General features: G+C 60.0%; 1 protein-coding gene across 3 annotated transcripts; it reads left to right on the forward strand.

The window, feature by feature from the left end:
- The first annotated feature begins 8,728 nt into the window (after nt 1–8,728).
- CRB3 (crumbs cell polarity complex component 3) lies at nt 8,729–19,036 on the forward strand. Of its 3 annotated transcripts, none has more exons than XM_074980351.1 (5): nt 8,729–8,801; nt 11,736–11,792; nt 12,854–13,101; nt 15,988–16,034; nt 16,608–19,036. In XM_074980351.1, exons 3-5 carry the CDS (start codon nt 13,026–13,028, stop codon nt 16,809–16,811), a joined length of 327 nt encoding a protein of 108 aa, XP_074836452.1. In that variant the 5' UTR covers nt 8,729–8,801; nt 11,736–11,792; nt 12,854–13,025; the 3' UTR covers nt 16,812–19,036. The 3 variants fall into 3 exon arrangements, with proteins under 3 accessions (XP_074836452.1, XP_074836453.1, XP_074836451.1); XM_074980352.1 differs by lacking the exon at nt 11,736–11,792 and having other exon boundaries at nt 8,772–8,801; nt 16,608–16,694; nt 17,480–19,036; XM_074980350.1 differs by lacking the exon at nt 11,736–11,792 and having other exon boundaries at nt 8,772–8,801.
- Nucleotides 19,037–19,068: the final 32 nt, after the last annotated feature.

Here is a 19,068-nt window from a genome sequence, read left to right on the forward strand (position 1 = left end):
CCCCTCGGCACCCGCGGGGGCGGGCTCCTGGGGGCGGCGCGGGTGGGCGCGTGGAACCCAGGCGTCCTGGGCCCCTGAGAGGCTGCAGCCTTTCCCGTTCCGCCAGCAGGGCTCCGCTGCCAGGGGAAGCTGCCAAAAGAAAGGGAGCCGGGACTCCTGGGTCCTCTTCCCAGCTCGGGAGGGGAGTGGGGTCTAGTGGTTAGAGTGGGGGTTGGGAGCCAGGACTCCTGGGTCCTCTTCCCAGCTCGGGAGGGGAGTGGGGTCTAGTGGTTAGAGTGGGGGGGAGGTGGGAGCCAGGACTCCTGGGTTTTATTCCCAACTCAGGTGGGGAGTGGGGTCTAGTGGTTGTGGTGGGTTGGAAGCCAGAACTCCTGGGTTACCTTCCTGGCTCTGGCCCCATGGCCCTATACGACCCCAGCACGTGACCCTTGGACGAAGAGTTGCTCACCTCCAGGCTACTTGTAGGGTGCAGAATTGTTCCCCACCCACAACTGCTCAGCAGCCTGCATGTGGAACAAGCCTGCACGTCTCACCCACAGCACCCCAGTGACCCACCCCCAGGAGCTAGCCAGTCTCTGCCTGGGCAGCCGCAGCAGAGGCCCCAGACCTGCTGGCTCAGGGGCAGCAGAGCCCAGCTTCCCCCAAACAGGGCCCCTTAGGGCATGAACCCCCCAGGGAAGGGGGGGAACGGCATGAGGCTGGGTTGGTTACTGCTACGCAGATGTCCCTGCTCTGCAAACTCCCTGCATACCATGGGGCGCCTGGGCTGGAGGCGCTGGGCCAAGTCAGCCAAGCCTCACTGAAAGCAGCAGCACCATCTCAGCTGATCCCAAGCAGGGATCCCCCCCACTCACTGCCCTTTGACAGTGGCACCGGAACAGTGTTGGCAGCACGCTGCCCCCAGGCCCCTCCCCGCCTGGGGCTGGCACCTGGCACCCCTCACGTGAAGCTGGTGGTTGGGAGCCCGGGCTCGGCACCCTGCATGTGGGACCTGGCAGCGGAGCCCCTGGCAAGTGGGTCCAGTGGACGAGACCCTCAATTGATACCCCAAACTTGCAGCACCCCTGTGCTCCTACTTCCTCTGCCTAGGCCCATTTACATTGGTGAGGGATGCGGCCCACTGTGGGGATGTGGCTTCTGCCTGCCCCCTGGGCCTTGTGGCTGGTGTTTAATCTCCAGCCTCCCACGCTAGGAAATGCAGAATCTCCCCAGACTGGGAACACCTCACCTTCTTGTTGGGGACCCACCGTGGGGCCTATAACCTAGGGATGAGTGGCCCAGATCTGCACTGCCTGCGTATCCCCCCAGCCTGGGGGAAAACCCCTAGGGCCTATCCCAGAACTGGCTGGGTGACTTTTGTTGGTTGGTCTGATACCTCCATCAGGAACAGCCGAGTTGTCGTGTGCCCTGGGAATGTCACACTCCACCCCCCGGCACTTTGCACAAGCAAAATGAGTCACAGAGAGCATCACACTCACCTTGGAAATGCAGCCACCTCTGGGGTGCGGCACAGCTGCAGTTTAACCCCTACATAGCAACACAACAGAGAGATGACGCCAATGCTGAAATCCAACCCTTTGTGGGCTGGTGGATGGCAGCTGCGTAGGGGTCGCTCGCTTAGTGTTGAATGCAGCCACTTCTGGGGTGAGACGTGGAAGCTGCTTAATAGTCAAACAGTGTCAATGCTCAGCTCTAAGATGCAGCCTGTTCTGGGGTGGGATGTGACAGCTAATTAGCAAGTGCACAGCCAAGCAGGTGCATGGGGATCACTTGCCCTACGCTGAAATGCAGCCACCTCTGTGGTGGGGCACAACAGTTCTCTAACAGATTCCCAGAAATGCAGCCACCTCTGGGTCCGGGGCGAAGGGGGAAAAGCACAGCAGCTGCATAAGAGCCATACAGGAACACTTCCCAGCGATCCCTCACTTAGCACTGAAATGCAGCCACTCTGGGGTGGGGTACAACAACTATTTAACAGTCACGCAGCCGTGCTACCTGGAGATCCCTCACTCAGCACTGACTTGCAGCCACCTCTGGGGTGGAGCACAACAGCGGCGCTGAAGCGCCAGGCTAAAGGCTCCACGTCCGCCTGGCTCCACCTGCTTTGGCACAGACTCAGCCCGAAAGCTACCCCTGGCTTCGTAGGGCTTGAGCCTGTTACGGGGGCCGTGATGTTTCTCCACGCCCGCTGCTGGGGCCCTAATTTCGGAAACGGGGCTAATCCCTGAATGGGCCGTTTTGTTCCCCCTGCGTGGCGCTCTGGCAGGACCCAGATGGGAGAAGGGAGACTCGGGTGCCATTGGAATCACGCATCTGCACCCTCCCGCTTCAATCCGGCGTCCCATGGGAGGCATGAACCCAAATATCATCCCTGCGGGCTGCTTCCTCTCCGCTCCTGATTGGTGGAGTCACCTCCTGCCCCCCTCGCAGCTGTTCGCAGCCGTAAAGAGCCGGGCCTGCGGCGAGCCGCTGTTAACCCTTCGGCCGCCGAGCGGGGAGAGCGGCCGGGGCAGCAAGACGCAGAGGGGTCTTAAAGCTGCAGGGACCCTCATTTAGGTCTCTCCCCGCCCCAGAAATCGGAGCGGGGGGCAGCCTCTTAGCACCAGGATCCTACACGCATGGCAGCCCTTGCTTGAGCAGCTTGGCTGCCCTCGTTCTACAGGTGGGGAAACTGAGGCGCGGGAAGGCTCTGCCAAGGGTCATGAAGGAAGATGTTGCGGCCACCTCTGGGGTGGAGCACAGGAGCTACTTAGCAGCCACGGAGCAATGCTTCATGGAGATCCCTCGCTCAGCACTGACAAGCAGCCACCTCTGGGGTGGAGTCCTGGCACCCCTCCCTGCACGCTGCTCTAACCACTAGACCCTGTTCCGCTCCCTGAGCTGGGAATGTAACTGGGCTCCCCCCACCACCACTACACCCCACCTCCCCGTACTGGGAATAGAACCCAACCATCCTGACATTTAACCACACACACTTCCTATTTTACACAACAACCTCTGGGCGCTTCAGTGTGGCACATCAGGTGAGGGGGGCAGGGGGCAGGCTGCTGTCCTGGGTATGAGGTAACTCTCAGTATCACCTTCCTTTGCACATGCTAAAATCTTGGCCCAGAGCAATCCCCCAGGGGCGCAGCTTATGGTGGCTTTGCTTGGCAGAAAGCCTGGGCTTAGCACTGCAGTGCTCTGATGTTCCCATAGCGCCAACCACATCTTATTACACCAATTATTTCCTGGTCATCTCCTTTGGCCAGTGCCCGCCTCCAATCAGGTGGTGACGACAGCCTGCCTCGCCTGCTTGCTGCAGTTTGCAACCTGACCTGGTGGCCTCGAACTGCACAGCAATTTAGGTGCTGGATGCTCGGGACAGTTGAATATTTTCAAGGCTCTGGGCCTTTGTGCGGGCTCCCCTGCTCCCCCTCGTGAAATATCTGCCAAGCCACCCCATCAGCCGACTTGAAACGCCTCCTGAAAACCTGGGATGCCTGCAGACATCCAGACAGAGGTGAGGCTGCAGGCACGCTGACGGTACTGAATGTGCTCCCCATACAACAAGAAGTCTTGTGGCGCCTTATAGACTAACAGGTATTTTGGCGCATAAGCTTTCGTGGGCAAAGACTCACTTTATCAGGTGCATCTGACGAAGTGGGTCTTTGCCCACGAAAGCTGACGCTCCAAAATATCTGTTAGTCTATAAGGTGCCACAAGACTTCTTCTTGTTCTCGAAGCTACAGACTAACACGGCTCCCTCTCTGATACTGTGCTCCCCATGTCTGTCTGTCTGTCTGTCTGTATGTGTGATCTCTTGTCTTAGACTGGTAGCTCTGTGGAGCAGGGACTGTTTCTGTGTTCTGTGTACAGTGACTAACACAGTAGGATGGTGGGCCATGTCTGGGGCTCCTAGGAGCTACTATAATACACCTAATAAATAATGTACAGTGCCTGGCACAGTGGGGTGCAATACAGCTTATGTTGATAGCTCCTTGTGGCACAAAGCTGCTTCTCCAGAGCCCAGCTGAGATCAGAGCCCTATGATGCAGGGAGCTGCACATTCACATAGGTCCAATCTTCACATGGAAGAAAGGTGTGCTCTTGGCGAGGCAGTGCAGCCTAGCAGATGATGCTCTGGAGCTTCTGACAATTGGGTTCTGTTCTTGGACATGTGGGGTTCCCTGGGACATGGCTGCTCTGTGCCTCAGTTTTCCCATCTGTAAAATGGGGGGAATGCTCCTGCTTTCCTTTGTAAAGCACCCTGAGGTCCGTTATAGGAGAGCGAAGCATAACTTTTAGCTAACACATGGCAACACAAGTGCAGAGAGGACAGTTTGTAGTTTAACCATGAGACAGCAGGGCAAGGGAAACCCCAGGAAACTCTCCTGCAACGTCTCACTCGTGACTTCCTACTAGCTGATGCTAACCTTATTTTAGTTGAAAGTGTGTAACCCGTAGCTCAAACTGTAGGCTCTCACGCAGTCTAGAGGCCACATGTTCGCATCCACCTCAAGGCAATTACAAATGCACTCGGGGTAATTGGTCAGGGTGGTCATCTCCTAAGACTTTACAATCTGATGAGACTAAGGATGGATTACCCACCTTTGATGGGGCAAAACTGAGTTAGAGCACAAGGCCATGACTTACCCAAAGAGTCTGCAGCAGAGCTGGGACTGGAAACCAGCTCTCTTGAGGGCTTGGCTCACACTTCACTCTCCAAACCACACTTCCGGTGTCGTCCACCAGCATGTTCACCCTTCACTCAGTGTGTGGAAATCGAGAAATGAGCCAGCCCCCGAGGAGCAGCCAGCTCCCTGCAGGTCACCGCATGGGGACTGTAGGAGGAGTGAATTAGGAGCAGGGAGGTCCCAGGTCACTCAGGCTGCTGGGAAGGAGGGACAAAACCCTTCATAGCTTGGTGGGCCCAGCCCTGGCCAGACCGCAAGGAAACGGCTGAATGTACCACCAGCTTCTGTTCACAGCAACAGCAGTGGGAGGGTTAAAGAGGAAAGGCCTAATGAGGTTGGTGTGATTCTGGAGTCACCACAATGGATGTCTGCTGGGTCTACTGTCAGAGCAGGATTAGACCCAGAGAGCAAACGGTCCCTTATCTCAGACTCTGCGGGTCGCAGTAGGGAAACACGGACAGGGCACAATCAGGCCCCTTCTGAGACCTGTCCTGCATCTTCCCCAGGTCGCAAAGCAGTTCACGTAGAAGGCTCATCATGAGCATTGGTTTACAGAGGGGGAAACTGAGGCACTGACAGGGGACATTGCTTGCAGAAAGAAAATCAGTAGCAGAGCTGGGATTAGATGCCCTGACATATATTTTCCCCTGCTTTAGCTGCTAGAGCTAGGAAGAGAACCCAGGGGTCCTGCCTCCAGCCCTGCCCCCTCCAAACCTAACTGAGGTGGGGTTAGACCCCAGAAGCAATGTTCCCTTTAATCCTTTTAATCCACACACAGAATAAATTTTGTTATGTGCCCCAGGCATGTGCGGATGGGCACCACCCGTAGAAAGCAAACCAGCTGTGCATGCTCTGCTAATCAGCTGGGCAGCTTGGGACTCTCTCCAGTTGACAGGGAACGCTGCTCGCCAGGAGTGCTGGCTTCTAATCCCTCCCTCCCCCACTCTAACTAGCTCGCACTCCCCTCCCCAGGCTGACAACAAGCCCCAGGGCTAAAGACTTCCCTCGCTCGCCCATTAGGCCACCCTGCCTGTCACCCAACCATCCCCCGAGTCCAAAGGACACTGTCACCTTGAACCCACTTTGCGCTGTGCGTGCCCCCTCCCCGTGTCTGACAGACTCAGAGAAGTGCCCGCACAAGCAGGGAAACTGAGGCATAAAGCGCCCGTGCCCTAGTGGATGGTTGGCTCTTAGTCTCCTGCCTCGCAAGTCAAGGGGGTAATCACTGCTCCATGTTGTCACCACAGCCCAGGGAAGGGTGGTGGGGAGGAATGGATCTAGCAGCAAGGAGGGATTCCGGGAGTCCTCGTCCGGGGGCTGCAAGGGGCTTTGGGAGCAAACAGCAGGACCTGGCCCCCTGCCCGGCCCCAGGGGAGAGATCAGCTCCAGGCCCAGGCTCAGGCGCGTCCCAGCGGGTTTGAGCCCTGATTTAAATTCCATTCCGGCCGCGACAGCAGCAGCGCTCACACCCAGGAATGCAGCGGGGCGGGCGGCCAGGGGAGGGTTGGCAGGGGGCTGCCCCACGTTGGTGCCTGGCACCGGTTGCCCCCTTCGGCCTGGGGGCTGCGGGCTAGGGAATCTCCTCCAGCAGGGGGCGCGCTTCCCTTAGGAATCGCAGCACTCCCCTGCCCACGCCTCACCTTGGATGATCTCAGAAGCTAAGCAGGGCCAGTCCCGGTTAGTACTTGGATGGGAGACACCTGAGCTCCTCAGGTGCCAGGTCGGACGGTGGGGTGGGGTGGGGTGGGGGCAGCCTGTGTCTGGGGAGAGGCAGGTTAGCGACTGGAGAGCAGGAGGTAATAAAAGATCAAGGCTTCAGCAGTCTGTTCTGGAGGGGAGTAGTTGTTAGAAGTGGGGTTAGGGATCAGAACTGGCTCGTTCTACCCACAGCTTTGGAAATTAGCAGAACTTGTGGCTTCTGTCCTGCGAGCGAGGAGGGATCGAGGTAGGATAACTGGTTTCAGGGTTCTGGTCTCACCTCTGCTGCTGAGTGATCCCATGCCTCGGTTTCCCCCTCTATAAAATGGGGGTTCCAGGGCTTCCCTAACTTGGGGGGGGGGGTGAGGCCTTTCCCCATTAACATGGGCACAGCACTATGAGCTTTAAGGACCTGGTCATTGTTACTAGTGTCCAGCAAAGGTGATGCGAAGCTCCTGCTGGCATGCAGAGAGGTGGTCTGTGCTGCTGGGGAGGAGGAAGAGGCTAGATTCCAGCAGTCCCTCCTGGGCTACCACTTGATGAAGGAGCGGGCAGCCAGTTCCCAGGTGGGCAGTGGGGGAGTGGCTGTGCCATAAATGGGGACATGCCCAGGTAAAGGGACTGATGCTCCCAGATGCACTAGCCAACCCTCCAGGCTCAGGTCTCCTCACCTGTTGGACCAGCCTGTCTAACCACCGCCCCTGCTTCACCTCCTGGGCTGCTTACAGGAGCAAAGCTTCCTGGAGACACCGGTGTGTGTGAGGCTGGGTGTCAGGAGAGCTGAATTCTACTCTCAGCTCAGCCATTGACCTTGGGCAAGTCACATCCCCCCACCTCAGTTTCCCTCCCACTTTGCATATTTCACCTCTGAGCTCGCGGAGGGAGGGATTCTCACTCTGCGTCCACACAGCACGTGGCACAATAAGCATCCCAATCGCCATCAGGAAGGGGTCGCAGTGGGGCCCTGATCAATGTTCCCTCTAACCGTTTCCATTCATGTGTAGAAAAAAATTATGTGCACTGTGATATGCGCAGCTGTGTGCTACCCATAGAAACACAAACCCCAGCTGCGGGCGCCCGGCTCCTCAGCTGGGTGGCATCTGAATCTCTCCTGACCAGCCGCTTAAGGGCACGATGGGGAAAATGCGTCCTGTCGGCTGCATCCAATCCACCAAGGAACCAAATCCAGTCCATGGCCCAGTGGGACCCTCCCTGCGTTCCACTCCCCGCCCACTGCTCACACCCACCAGCTGTGATCTCTGCAGGCCATGTGCCTGAAGACGCAGCCCTCCCTGGGGCTGGGGGCACACAGAGAATGCGTGGCCGGGCAGGGGCAGAGCAGGCAGGGAGCCTGCCTGAGGATCCCACTAGGCTGCTAGCCAGGAGTAGCCGAGGTAACTGCCACCTGGCTGGACGTTGGCTCTGGCAGCCCAGCTGGGGCATCCTTAGGGGTCATGGGGCCTAGGGCACCCCACCCCCTAGTGTCCCACGAGCAAGGCCCTGCCCCCTCCACCCTAGGTCCTGTTCCATGCCACCCACCTCTGCTTCCCACTCCCCCCTTTCCTAAGCCCAGCCCCTGCTCTGCCCCCTTGCAGAACCCCCTGCCCCTGAGGTAGCCAAGGGGTTAATTGGGAGAGGGCAGGCAGGGGGAGCTGACCCCTCCTGCCACCCACCACCAGGCTCCTTCCCCCAGGGAGTCCCCTGGGCTGCCCTGGGACCTGCCCACAGGATGGTTGCAGTGGCCACTGCAGGGCCCCCAAAGCATGGGGCCTGGACAGGACAGTCCTGTACCCCAGCCCCTTCCTGCCTCCCGCCCTCCGCTCCTCTTCCGGCCTCTGACCCAGGTGGCATCACAAACCCTCAGCTCCCCCGCAGCCCTCCCAGACCCTGGCCCAGGTCACAACCCCTCCTTCACCCTAAATCCCTCCCACACCCCAATCTCTTACCTCCATCCCACACCCCCCCATTAATGTCAGGGAAGAGGCCAGCCCTTGGCCACCAGCCAAATTCTGGGAGTGGCCCCTCATCAAAACTTATTGCGCACCAGTTACAGGGAACACAGGCCCTGATCTGGGCCGGGGTCTGGGCAGCTCATGACTCTGGGTTGTGTTGGAAGGAAAGGGCCCATCCTGTCCTGGGGGTCTTGGGGAGCTGCCCCAGAGGTTGGCTGGGGTGGGCCTGGCAGGAGCTGAGTCTTTCGGGGGGGCGGGGGCTCCCCTAGAGCAGGTGACCCCCAGCTCCCGGGTGTCCTGGGCTTGTTGGCAGCCAGAGCCCCTCCCGCCGGCGGATGCAGCTGAGGCTCGGGGAGCGCCCAGGTGAGCAGGGGGGCGGGGCCAGCCTCAGGTGTGGGCGGGGGCAGGCACCTGCCTGTCCCGGGTCACATGAGCGCGAGGGGAGGCGGAGCGGGGCCGGAGCGGACGCGGCCGGGTAAGTGCAGGAACGGCCCCCCCCCCCCCCACCGCTCTGGCTCTTTAAGAGAACCTGACCCCCCCCCCCCTTTCCGAGAGGGGGGGCTGCTACCCGGGGCAGGGGGCGTTCGCTCCCCCCCCCCCCGGGGAATTTAACCCTCCCCTTCCCGTGGGACCTGTTGCTGCGGCGGCGGGCTGGGCGGTTTCTCCCTCCGCGCTGTGCCCTAGGTCAGGGGGACAGAGCAGCTTAGGGGTCCCCCAGCCCGGGGAGGAGGCCGGGAACCCAGGCGATCGGGTGCCCGCGGCCCCGCCTGCTGCTTCCCGGCCGGCGGGGGCGCTCCGGGCCGAGTCCGGCGCACGCAGGGTTAACCAGCCCGGGTGACTTTCCCCGGCTTCTGCTGCGGCCGCCGGGTTAAAGATTGACCCGCGAGGCCCGGCTGGAGGGGGAGCCGGGGCGCCCCCAGTTCTCTGTGCCCTCCCCCGAGACGGACGGGGCAGGGCCTGGCACGGGGTGGGGGGTCCCGCTGCAGGGGGGCAGAAAGGGGACTGTAATCTGGGCTCGTGTTTGGGGGCGGGGCTGAGCCCTGGCTGGGGGTGGGGAGGGTTATGTCCTGAGCTGAGTTCATGGCATGTGCCAGGCGTGGCTTGTGACCCCTCTTCTTTTCTGCCCCCCCTTCAGATTCTTGCCCCCCCCACGCCAGGGTCTCTGTGTGCCCCTCAGACCCTCCTGCCCTCCATGGCAAAGCCCCTTTGCTGGTGGCATAATGCCCTCTTCCAGCTCTCTGCTCCATGCCCCTGACGGTCCTTTTCCCTGGTCCCCTCCTGCCCCACACCAGTGTCTCTGTATCCCATTTCCCCTCCCCCATAGCAGGGGCTCTGTGGGCTCCCACTTCCACCTCTTCATGCCCAGGTCCCCCATGGACCCTTACGCCCTCTCTGTGTATGCCAGGGGCTCTCCCAACAGACAGGTGGACCCTGCCCAGACAGCTCCAAGCCAGGGGCTTGTCTGCAGACCTTGGTAGCTGCTGTGGGGTGTATGTGGTAATGTAGCTGCTAGCATCAGCCTGGGCTCCTTCCTGTGAGTGCAGTGCAGTGCCCTGGGTGCATGGGGGAGAAATCAACTCCTTAGTGCCGTGGGGCAGGGAGCCCAAATAGACAGAGGAAACTGGAGCACATAGCAGTGGGGAAACTGAGGCACGGGGCAGGCAAGCAATTGGTTTGAGGAGGCTCGGGAAGTCGAGCAGAGCGGGGAATGGATCCCTGGCTTGTGTCATAGCCACTGCACCATGCTCCCTCAAGAAGGGGGAATAGCTCCTTACCCCAGCTCCCTGGCAAAACAGCTTACTCTGTGATGGAGCTGGGCCCTCCTGCGCCAGGTGCTGTACAGCCCTGAGCAAGTGGCAACCACTGGCCTGAGGCCCAAAGAGGTGGGTGGGAAAATTAAGGCACAGTGAGTTGTCAAAGGGCAGTGACCCTGCTGGGAAGGGGAACTCCGCTCACCTGGTTTCCAATCCAGAGCCCTGGCCACTAGGCCGTACTGCCTGCCGGGTTCTCTGCAGGCCCTGCTGAGTTCTCGGGGTGGGGTGAGCTGACCTGGCTGTTGTGGGTGCATGCAGAGGCCACTGGCTCATTTGAAAACCCTGGCGACAGCATTTCTGAGGGCAGCTGGAAGAAATGTGGGTTTGGTTCCTTGGGCTGTGGAGTTGTCAGTGCCTGGGTGGCTCTCTGTCTGTGCCAACTGTTGGACATCATGGCTGATGGAGTGGGGGAAGGGGCCAGGTTTGTTCTGAGCCAGGCAAAGGGGAATCACAAGGAGTTTGGAGCAGTGGATAGGGCAGGGAGGGCTGGGGCAGGAGCCAGGACTCCTGGGTTCCCTCCCAAACCTGAGAACAGTGTCTTTCCTTGGTTAGAGCTGACAGCCAGGGCTCCTGGGTTCTCGTCATTGCTCTGTTGCTGATTCACTGTCTGGACTCTTGTTAGCTGTGCACTGGGCCTGCACCCTGCTTCCCTCTCACTTGGGCAAGTCCCTTCCCTGCTGAGAGCCTCAGTTTCCCCATGTGTCACACTCGCCTTCCTCTCGGGGGTGTTGTGAGGTTGGATTTGGCCAGGGCCTGTGCTCCACTTTGGTGTCCTGGCTGCTTGTCCGGAAGATGCAGCAGCAGGTCACATGTGACTGGGGTGAGGATCTGCTGGGAGCAGCGCTGGGGACCAGTCTGTGCTGGGCTGGAGAGATGGTGCCCTAGCAGGGGATGTGGGAGTATGCGTCTCCTGCATCCCCTCAGCTTTGGCATTCATGATTTGGAGGTCTCAGGCCCAGGCCAGAAATCCTCTTCCTGATTTGCATCTCCAAAGGGCTGGATCACTAGAATTCAACAGGTGCATCCAACTGTGTCCCCCCTCATGCCCTGCCAAGGGCTCTGTGTGCCCCATTTCAGGGTCCCCGATCCTGTCCAGCCCCCACCCTCACCTCCTACCAAGGGCTTCCATCCCTCCTTCCCCACTATTAGCTCTCCGACTGCCTTTGGGTGTCATTGACTCATTCTTTGACTGGTGCCAGTTCAACCCTGATCAGAGGTCAGGGATCTATCCACTGGCTGTGGGGGGGGACGGACTCCATATGTCCCCTGCCCCCCCTGCAGTTTTGACTGTCCCCCAAATCAACAGGGCACTGCCTGGGAATATCCCTGGTGGTCTGGCAGTGATTTCATGGGCTGTGCTGATCTTACTGGGTTGCAGGCCATGCAGAAGGGTTGCCAAGTCCATGCCACGCTTGGGCAGTAATGGGTGGGGCCTGTGGCACTCTTACCTGGCCCCCTCTTGCTATGATCCCCAGTCTTCACAAACTTGCATAGATTTAGCCCCATGATTTCTCCCCCTGGTTCCCCACTCATTGGCAGATCAGTTCAAAACACAGAGGTCGCCTCGGTGAACATATTCTTCTAATCTTTTCCAGCCACGTGTGGAATATATTTTTACGTGCATGTGCGAAGGTGCACCACAGAACCGCGAGGTGGGTGGCACTGGCACCCCGCATGCAGGGAACGCCGCTTGGGGGTGCCTCTGTCCGGGGCTGTGCTGTGCTAGCTCTGGGATGCCGCGGGGGGCCTCTTGCAGAAAGTTCCAAGCACCCTGGGGGCATCCGATAGCTTTGGGGAGAAAGGGGCAGATTGCACTGGAGGGGGAGAAGGGCACATCCAGCTGTGGGGTGCCCAGTTGGCACGGCAGATGGAGGACCTCCCCGGCAGGGACAGGTACTAGACAGCCACTTAATAAGCTGTACACGCTCTGGGGTGGGTAGCTGAGGCTGCCTCTGCAGCCCCCCTGTTTTATCTGGGTGGGGCTGGCCTGAGAATGAGAGGGGCTCCCCAGTGGGTGAAGTGCTGGGCAGAGACCGAACGAGCCAGTCCCTGCCCTGCAGAGCCTAAATGGACTCTCCCCACCCTTGCTGGGAGACAGGTCTGTCTCATTTTCCTTTGTTGCACACATGGGGAAACTGAGGCACTGAATAGGGAAATGATTACCCAAGGTCTCCTGGAGGGTTACAACTGGGAACAGAGCCTGGGGCTCCGTATGCTAAGCCGACATGGTGACGTCTCTTTCCCGCTTCATTGGGGCTAGATTCGAACCTAGAAGCAGCCCCGGGAGGCCCGGCGTCACCATTGCTAGCATGGTGCTGAGGGCTGCTGCAGGATCACTAGGGTGGCAGTGCGGCCTAGTGAAGCGAGCCCTGGGTTGGGACTGTGCTCTAGTCCCAGCTTTGCCCACTGGGTGACAGCAGGGATGTGATGCACCTGGGCGGTGCCTCAGTTTTCCCATCCACAGCATGGGGGCAATGATTCTGATCACCCTGGCGAAGCACTTTGGGATTGGCTAGATAAGCGCCTGGGGTTCTTAGTTCTGCACTTGCTCAGTTCCAGTCTTAGACAACAGCTGGCGCTCGGAGTCCTCACATAACCCTTTAATGCCTTCTCCAGTGGAACCCCCCTGGAGGGGCAGGTGTGGGTCAGAAGAGGGGGAGAGGCAGGGCGTTGCCCGTGGCTCTGACCCCCTTTCTCTCTGTCCCTTTCCCAGGAGGTGACCAGGCTTGGGGGCTGCTGGTTCCTGGTTCCACACCCAATGGGCTAAGGATGCTGCATTGTTAGGGGACTGTGTGATTGTTGCACCATCAGGATTGTGACCTCGCAGAGAGAGGGGGAGTGCCCCCCGCAGGTCTCCCCTTCCCTCCCAGACACCCGGGGGAGTGATGGCAGGTTGCGGCGTCCTGGTTTTGCTGCTGGCTATGGCCCTGCAGTCCCTGTTAGAGCCGGCCCTGGGCCAAGGTAGGTGGTGCATTGAGTACATTTCTTTCATGCTCGGGCGAGGCTGGGAGTCAGGACTCCTGGGTCCTATTCCCAGCTCTGGGAGGGCAGTGGGGTCTGGTGGTTAGAGCGGGTGGGCTGGAAGCCAGGACTCCTGTGTTCTCTCCCTGGCTCTGGGTGGGCAGTGGGGGCTGATGGTTAGAGCAGGGGGCTGGGGACCAGGACTCTTGGGTTCACTCCCCAGCTCCAAGTGGGGAGTGGAGGCTGGTGGTTAGAGCAGGGTGTGGGGGCTGGGAGTCAGGGATCCTGGGTCCGATTCCCAGCTCTGGGAGGGGAGTGGCGTCTGGTGGTTAGCTCAAGGTGGAGTGGTCATCCCTTTCCCTGTATGCAGTATAGGGTCTATGACACACCCTAGCAGTTCCGAACTCATGCAGCAGCATCCTCATGGGATGCAATAAAGCGGACAGGCTCTTTTGCCGGAGCACAGCTCTAGCAAGGTTTGCTGTGGGAAGTCGCCCTGGCAGGAGGCTGCCCTGTACCTGGACTGGAGTGGCTAGAAGCAGGGACTCCACAGCTTTGGAGTCCTGTTACCAGGAACGCAAACCTCAGCAGCGCCAAGGTCCACTCGGCATTGCCTGGGTCAGACCAGAACACCGAGCGCTCCCGCTCCTGTGTGCTTCCCAGCACTGTTAGTCCCTGCCCGTGCCCCGCCCCAGAAGCAGCTGCATTTTAGCATTGCTGGGGTGATGCATGTGAACTGGCCAGTACCCCAGAAGTGGCTGCATTTCTGTGGTAGGGAGAGAGATCCTTGTATTTGTCATGCAGGGCTCAGATAGGCAGGTCTGATTTTATTTTTCTTCTTGTGCCCCTAAACATTCCCCTGGTCGTATGAAGTGGGGGAAGGCCCTTCTCTGTTCGCTTGACCCCGCGGAGATCTGGGGGAGCGGGCGAGGTGGGGAAGGTGGTTTCGGCCCTCCAGGGGCTGGGTTCAGAGTCTGGCACCACTGGCTCTCTGCCCCGGGGCTGGGAGAGGCTTGGGGGCTTGACTGCCTGGAACAGTGGGGTGAGTCAGCTCCCAGCAGGAGAGATCCTGGGTCTGGCTGAGCCCCACCCTCGGCTTGTGCCTGTTCACAGGTCGCACGTCACCAGCTCAGGAGATTTGAGACACACCCCAGGCTGACTTACTGCTTTGGGCTGAGGGTGTGTGTGCAGGGGGGATGTTCCTTACCCAGCAAGGACTCCACCTGCCTTGGAATCTGTATCCACATTTCTCAGTAAGGGTTAGTGGTTAGTGCAGGGGGCTGGGAGCCGTTCCCAATAGTGGTGGGATCTAGGGCTTGTGGGTGGAGGCTGGTTGTAGGGACGGCTGGATTCCCAGCCCTGGGAGGGGAGTGGTTTAGAGCAGGAGGGGCTGGGGGCCTGGACTCCTGGGTTCTGCCCCTGGCTCTGGCAGGATCTGGGAGCCCGGACTCCTGGGTTCTATTGACAGCTCTGCCATTGACTAGCAAAACAGGTGACTTGCGACCAGCTCTCCCACCCAGTGCATGGCCCGTCTCGCCCCGCCCCGCCCCTGTGCTGGGCGGGGTTTGAGCCTCTCCCAGCTGCCTGTTCAGGCCCGACCTGCTCTCTCTGGGTTGCAGAGCCGCCCGGGAGCTGGAAGTGTGGCTGAAGGCCAGGCTGGGACAGGGGGACACCCTGGGAGCTGTAGTTCCCTGCCACCGTAACAGTGGCTGCACTGGCAGGCTGGATAGTGCATGGGGGACCAGTGCTGGAAGTGCCGGGTGAGCCCAGCAGCACATGCCCGGGGACACCCACCGGGGTGTGCGGGTTTCTCCAGCAGCCGCCTTTCTGGGGCTGGCCAGGCTGGGACATCCACGGAAGGGCTCAGTACAAGCTGGCAGTCTGGCCATCCCCTTGGACTCAGGAGCAGCCCAGCTGGCCATCGGGGGGGGGCAGCCCTAGCGCAGACCCAGGCAACCCCCGATACGAGTCATTCGCCTTCCACCCAAGCTCTGCGGGGCTCTGAGTCAGACCATCTATGCTGGGCAGGTCTAGTGGTTAGAGCTGGCAATCAGGCAGTGGGGTTGAGTGGTTAGAGCCGGGGCGTGGGGGGTACACACTGGGAGTCAGATGTCCTTGGTTCTTTCCCTTTGGGAAGGGAGAAATGTCTAGGGGATGGGAGAGGGGTGGGGGCTGGGAGCCAGGACGCTTGGGGGCATGGGGGCCTAGTGGTTAGAGTGGAGGGACTGGGTGGGATGAATGGAGGGGCAGGCCTGTGAGCCACTCCCCAGTTACAGCTGTGCCAGGAGCGCTGGGGGTTGATGCTTTTCTCTAGCTGCCCGGCCCAGGGCTGAGCCAAGCGGACTTGGGCCAGGTTGCCGTTGCAGGGGCGGAGAAGCCGAGGTTTTAGCTGGGAGCAATCCTGTTGGCTGCGTGAAGGGCCCCTCCCAGGCAGAACCCGACACCCCCCGAGGGTGGTGCTGGGGGGCGCTGATCCCAATGCCCTGGCATGGCACTAGGGGGCAGGATCTGGGCAGGGTTGGGGGCACTGTCCCATTGAGGTCATTAAGGCCACTCCACGTGAGCCTTCCCCAAAACAGGGGCGCTGACCCCAGTCCTCCGCCCCCAGTCCTCTGCCCCCTTAAATAGCCCTTCCCTGCCCCAGAACACTTGAAACTGGGAACCCCCTTCAACTCCATTCCTAAACTGCTGCCTTCCTCTGCAGTGGGTACTCAGCCGCTCCGCCCCACCCCAGAGGTGGCTGCATGTTGGCTCTGGTGTCTCAGTGCCAGGGCTGCACCTGGCGAGCTGCTCAGCTCTCTGGCTGCGGGGGGTGGGACGGCGTCTCCGGCAGAGCATGGGATCCCCACCCTGACACACCTTCTTTGTCTCTCTTTCCGACTCAAGGTGGGAGCACAAGCACTGTCATACCCACCACTGCATCGGGGCTGACGGTAAGTAGGCTGGGGGGGGCTTATCCCAGTGTGCATCGGGGCGGATGGATATTGTAGGGAGGGGTCCAGTTTGGGGCGGGGGGATCTGGGGCGTGCTGCTGGGGTCTCTCTTCCTCCTGTGCTGCAGGCTGGCCCCGGAGCTAAATGTGCCCCCCCCGGTTCTTGGGGGAACATCTGCCTCAGTTCTCCGTGTTTCCAAAGTGAGTGACAAAGCATTTTAAAGTTGCTTGCAGTTCCCCGGCTTTTACACTCCGAGCGCCGGACTGGGGAGCAGCCTCAGCACAGCTATGGCCCTTCTGGAAACATTCATTCTTGGCATCCAGTATGGTCCCAACAGCTTTTTCCAACTGCCTAGCTAGAAAGGGAGGGATGCGTGTCCTCTGGAACCTGCCGCAGGCTGCGGCTTTCTGCAGTCAAACTTGTTGCAGAAAATAAGCAAAAAATTTGCCAGCAAAAATACCTGCTGCTTGTGCAAGGTGTTTTTGGGTCTCAGAAGCCCCCGGCTCCCTTCTGCCTCCCCCCATATTGGGATGGGTATGATACCGGTTCTGTCTCCCCTCCCCACCACGGCAGGAGTCGGAGCGGCTGGCAGCAATCATCGTCCCATCCCTGGTCGGGGGTCTCCTGCTTATCGGACTGTTGATCTTCGGGGCGCTGAAGGTGCGGGAGCGGCGGCAGACGGAGGGCACCTACCGTCCCAGCAGCGAGGAGCAGGCGGGGGCTCGGGTGGTGACGAATGCTAACCTCCAGCTGCCCCCCGAGGAGCGGCTGATCTGACCCGGGGGAGGGGGTCGTTCCCCCGGACTGCATCCCAGTTCCACACCAGCCGCGGGTGGGTCTGGGGGGGGCCTGGCTGGCTGGACGGAGCCGTCTTCCTCGCTGGAGGGAGCAGATTGGCACCAGTGTCATCCTGGCAGGGTGTGGCCAGCCCGGTCAGTGACAACTGGCGGGACAGCAGCTGCTGGGCTGGGATACAGGGGGCCTCTCCCCTCTTCCGCTGGACTATAACCTCCGACCCCCGTGGTGACTCTGGCTTGTGCTGACACCTGCCCCCCACTCCGCCTCTGGCTGCGGCCAGCTGGAGGGGCGTTTGTGCTGGAATCTGCCAAGACAGCCCGCCAGGGGGCAGGGTGTGAGGGGGGTGTGTGACTGCATCGCCCCCCAGCTGGTGAAGGTGAGATGGGGGCAGCTGTAACCTCTGGCTCTCGCCTCCAGGGAAGGTCCTGGCTTAAAGTGAAAACTCGCTGAAGGGATACCGCTGTGTGCGAGTGTCCTTTAAAAGGAAACGACCCTGCCTTTGTTAAGAGGCATCAGCCCAGCCGGAGCCCAAGGGGCAGATGGCCAATAGGGGTAGAGAGGCTGGCCCTAAGTCCCCGAACCAGTGTGCCTCAGTTTCCCCATCTGTCACTCCTACCCCTCACCTGCTGCTCTCATGTCCCCTGCAGGTGAATGTGTGGGGATAAAAGCCTCCTGCTGCTGTCAGCTGAGGAAGCTGCTCTTTGGACTGGTTAAACCTGGGCTGTGATGAAGTCATTTCTCGCGGGGCGGGGTGTGTGTGTGTGAAATACACGAATTAGCAAAGCAAGGGGGGGGTAGCTTTGGTTTTGCTGGCCCAGCTGTGAGGAGTGTAAGCCCTCTGCCCCCAGCTTGTCTGAACCCTCCAGCCTGTCATCGGGCAGGGCCAGCTTCCATCCATCCCATGGGACCCTCTCTTTCTCCAGGTTTTCAGCAAGCAGGTGCCTTTACATCTCCCCTGCCTCATCCTCCTGCAAGGCTGGCACAGCAGTGACCACCCCTCCGCCTGCTGTGCCCACACACAGCTGCAGCAGAAACAGTTCAGGGTCTTTAACGCCCCGGCCTGTAGGTTTGGAGCTCTTTAACTGAAAGAGCTTTTCTCCCACCTGTGCCTTGGTCATTTGAGTGATGCTTAATGCACGCAGTCAATGAGCTTTAAAGGGGCCTGGTCCTGCCCCTGCGTTTGTACCATCCTGGGGCTGTTGCTGTGACCACCTTTAGCCTCTGACCGTAGCTCTGATACAGTTGCAGGGAGAACTACAGGCTCCCAAGGGGGGAGAATTGGGGGGCGTGAGAAAAGACCGCTTAGCTCTGTGAGCCATCCAGCATCCCGGGCTGCTTGGAACCCCCAGTTCCCCAGCCGCCTGCTTTCCTGTAGCCCAGTTCTTGGATCACACCCCCCACCTTAACTCTGGTCATTGGACTTCCAGCCCCACATTTGCCGGTGCTAAACTTGCTGCTAAACTTCACTCAGCTGCTGGTAGAAAGCAGCCCTGGTCCTTGAGCCGTGTCCTCCATCACCTCTGCTCTCCTTTCAGCCCTCCTGGGCAGGCCTGAAATTAACCACCCTGAGAGGCAGGAGCGACTGTGGCCAGAGCATGGCCCCTCCCCTCTGAGACTGGCGGAGCTGAGATCTCCCTGCCCTGTGGCCCCTTGAGGGTCCATTCCTAGAGGGCCCTCCACTCTCGCTCGCTCACACTGTCCTGTTTTCACACTGCCTTCTCCTGCAGTCTCTCTCATCCCCAGCGCAGGGAGAGGGGCTTTTTGCTGGCTCAGGTTTCTGGGGCCAGTCAGGAGCCCTGCTGGGGGCCAGTTCACAGCTCAGCAGGGGCCCCCCAGCACCTGTCCTCCCCTCTGCCCCCCAACTTCAACTATCACCTCTTATGCAGGGCTGGGAGGCAGGCAAGACTTAGGTGCCTCTAGCCCTTCAAGGATCTGGGCCTCAGACCCAGGGGATTTAGGTACTGAAGTAGGTACTCTTATCCCTTCTCTGCATCCAATTATGCAGCAGTTTCACTGACCCCCAGTTGCGATGCTTGGCTAGAGAGTGAGGCTGGTTGTGCCAGGTAGGTTCTGCCTCAGCCAGGTTCTGTCGCTTCTTGTGCCTCAGTTTCCCTGCAATGGGGAGCCAGCCCTACCGTGCCCGCGAGGAGCAGGGCCTGCTGGGGATGGGATGGGGGGCGGGGTTCAGCTGGGTTCATACAGTGTTTTCCCCTCCTGTGTGCAAAGGCAACTTTTA

The sequence above is a fragment of the Carettochelys insculpta genome, chromosome 29, assembly GCF_033958435.1.
Source record: "Carettochelys insculpta isolate YL-2023 chromosome 29, ASM3395843v1, whole genome shotgun sequence".
In the NCBI taxonomy this organism is placed as follows: Eukaryota; Metazoa; Chordata; order Testudines; family Carettochelyidae; genus Carettochelys; species Carettochelys insculpta.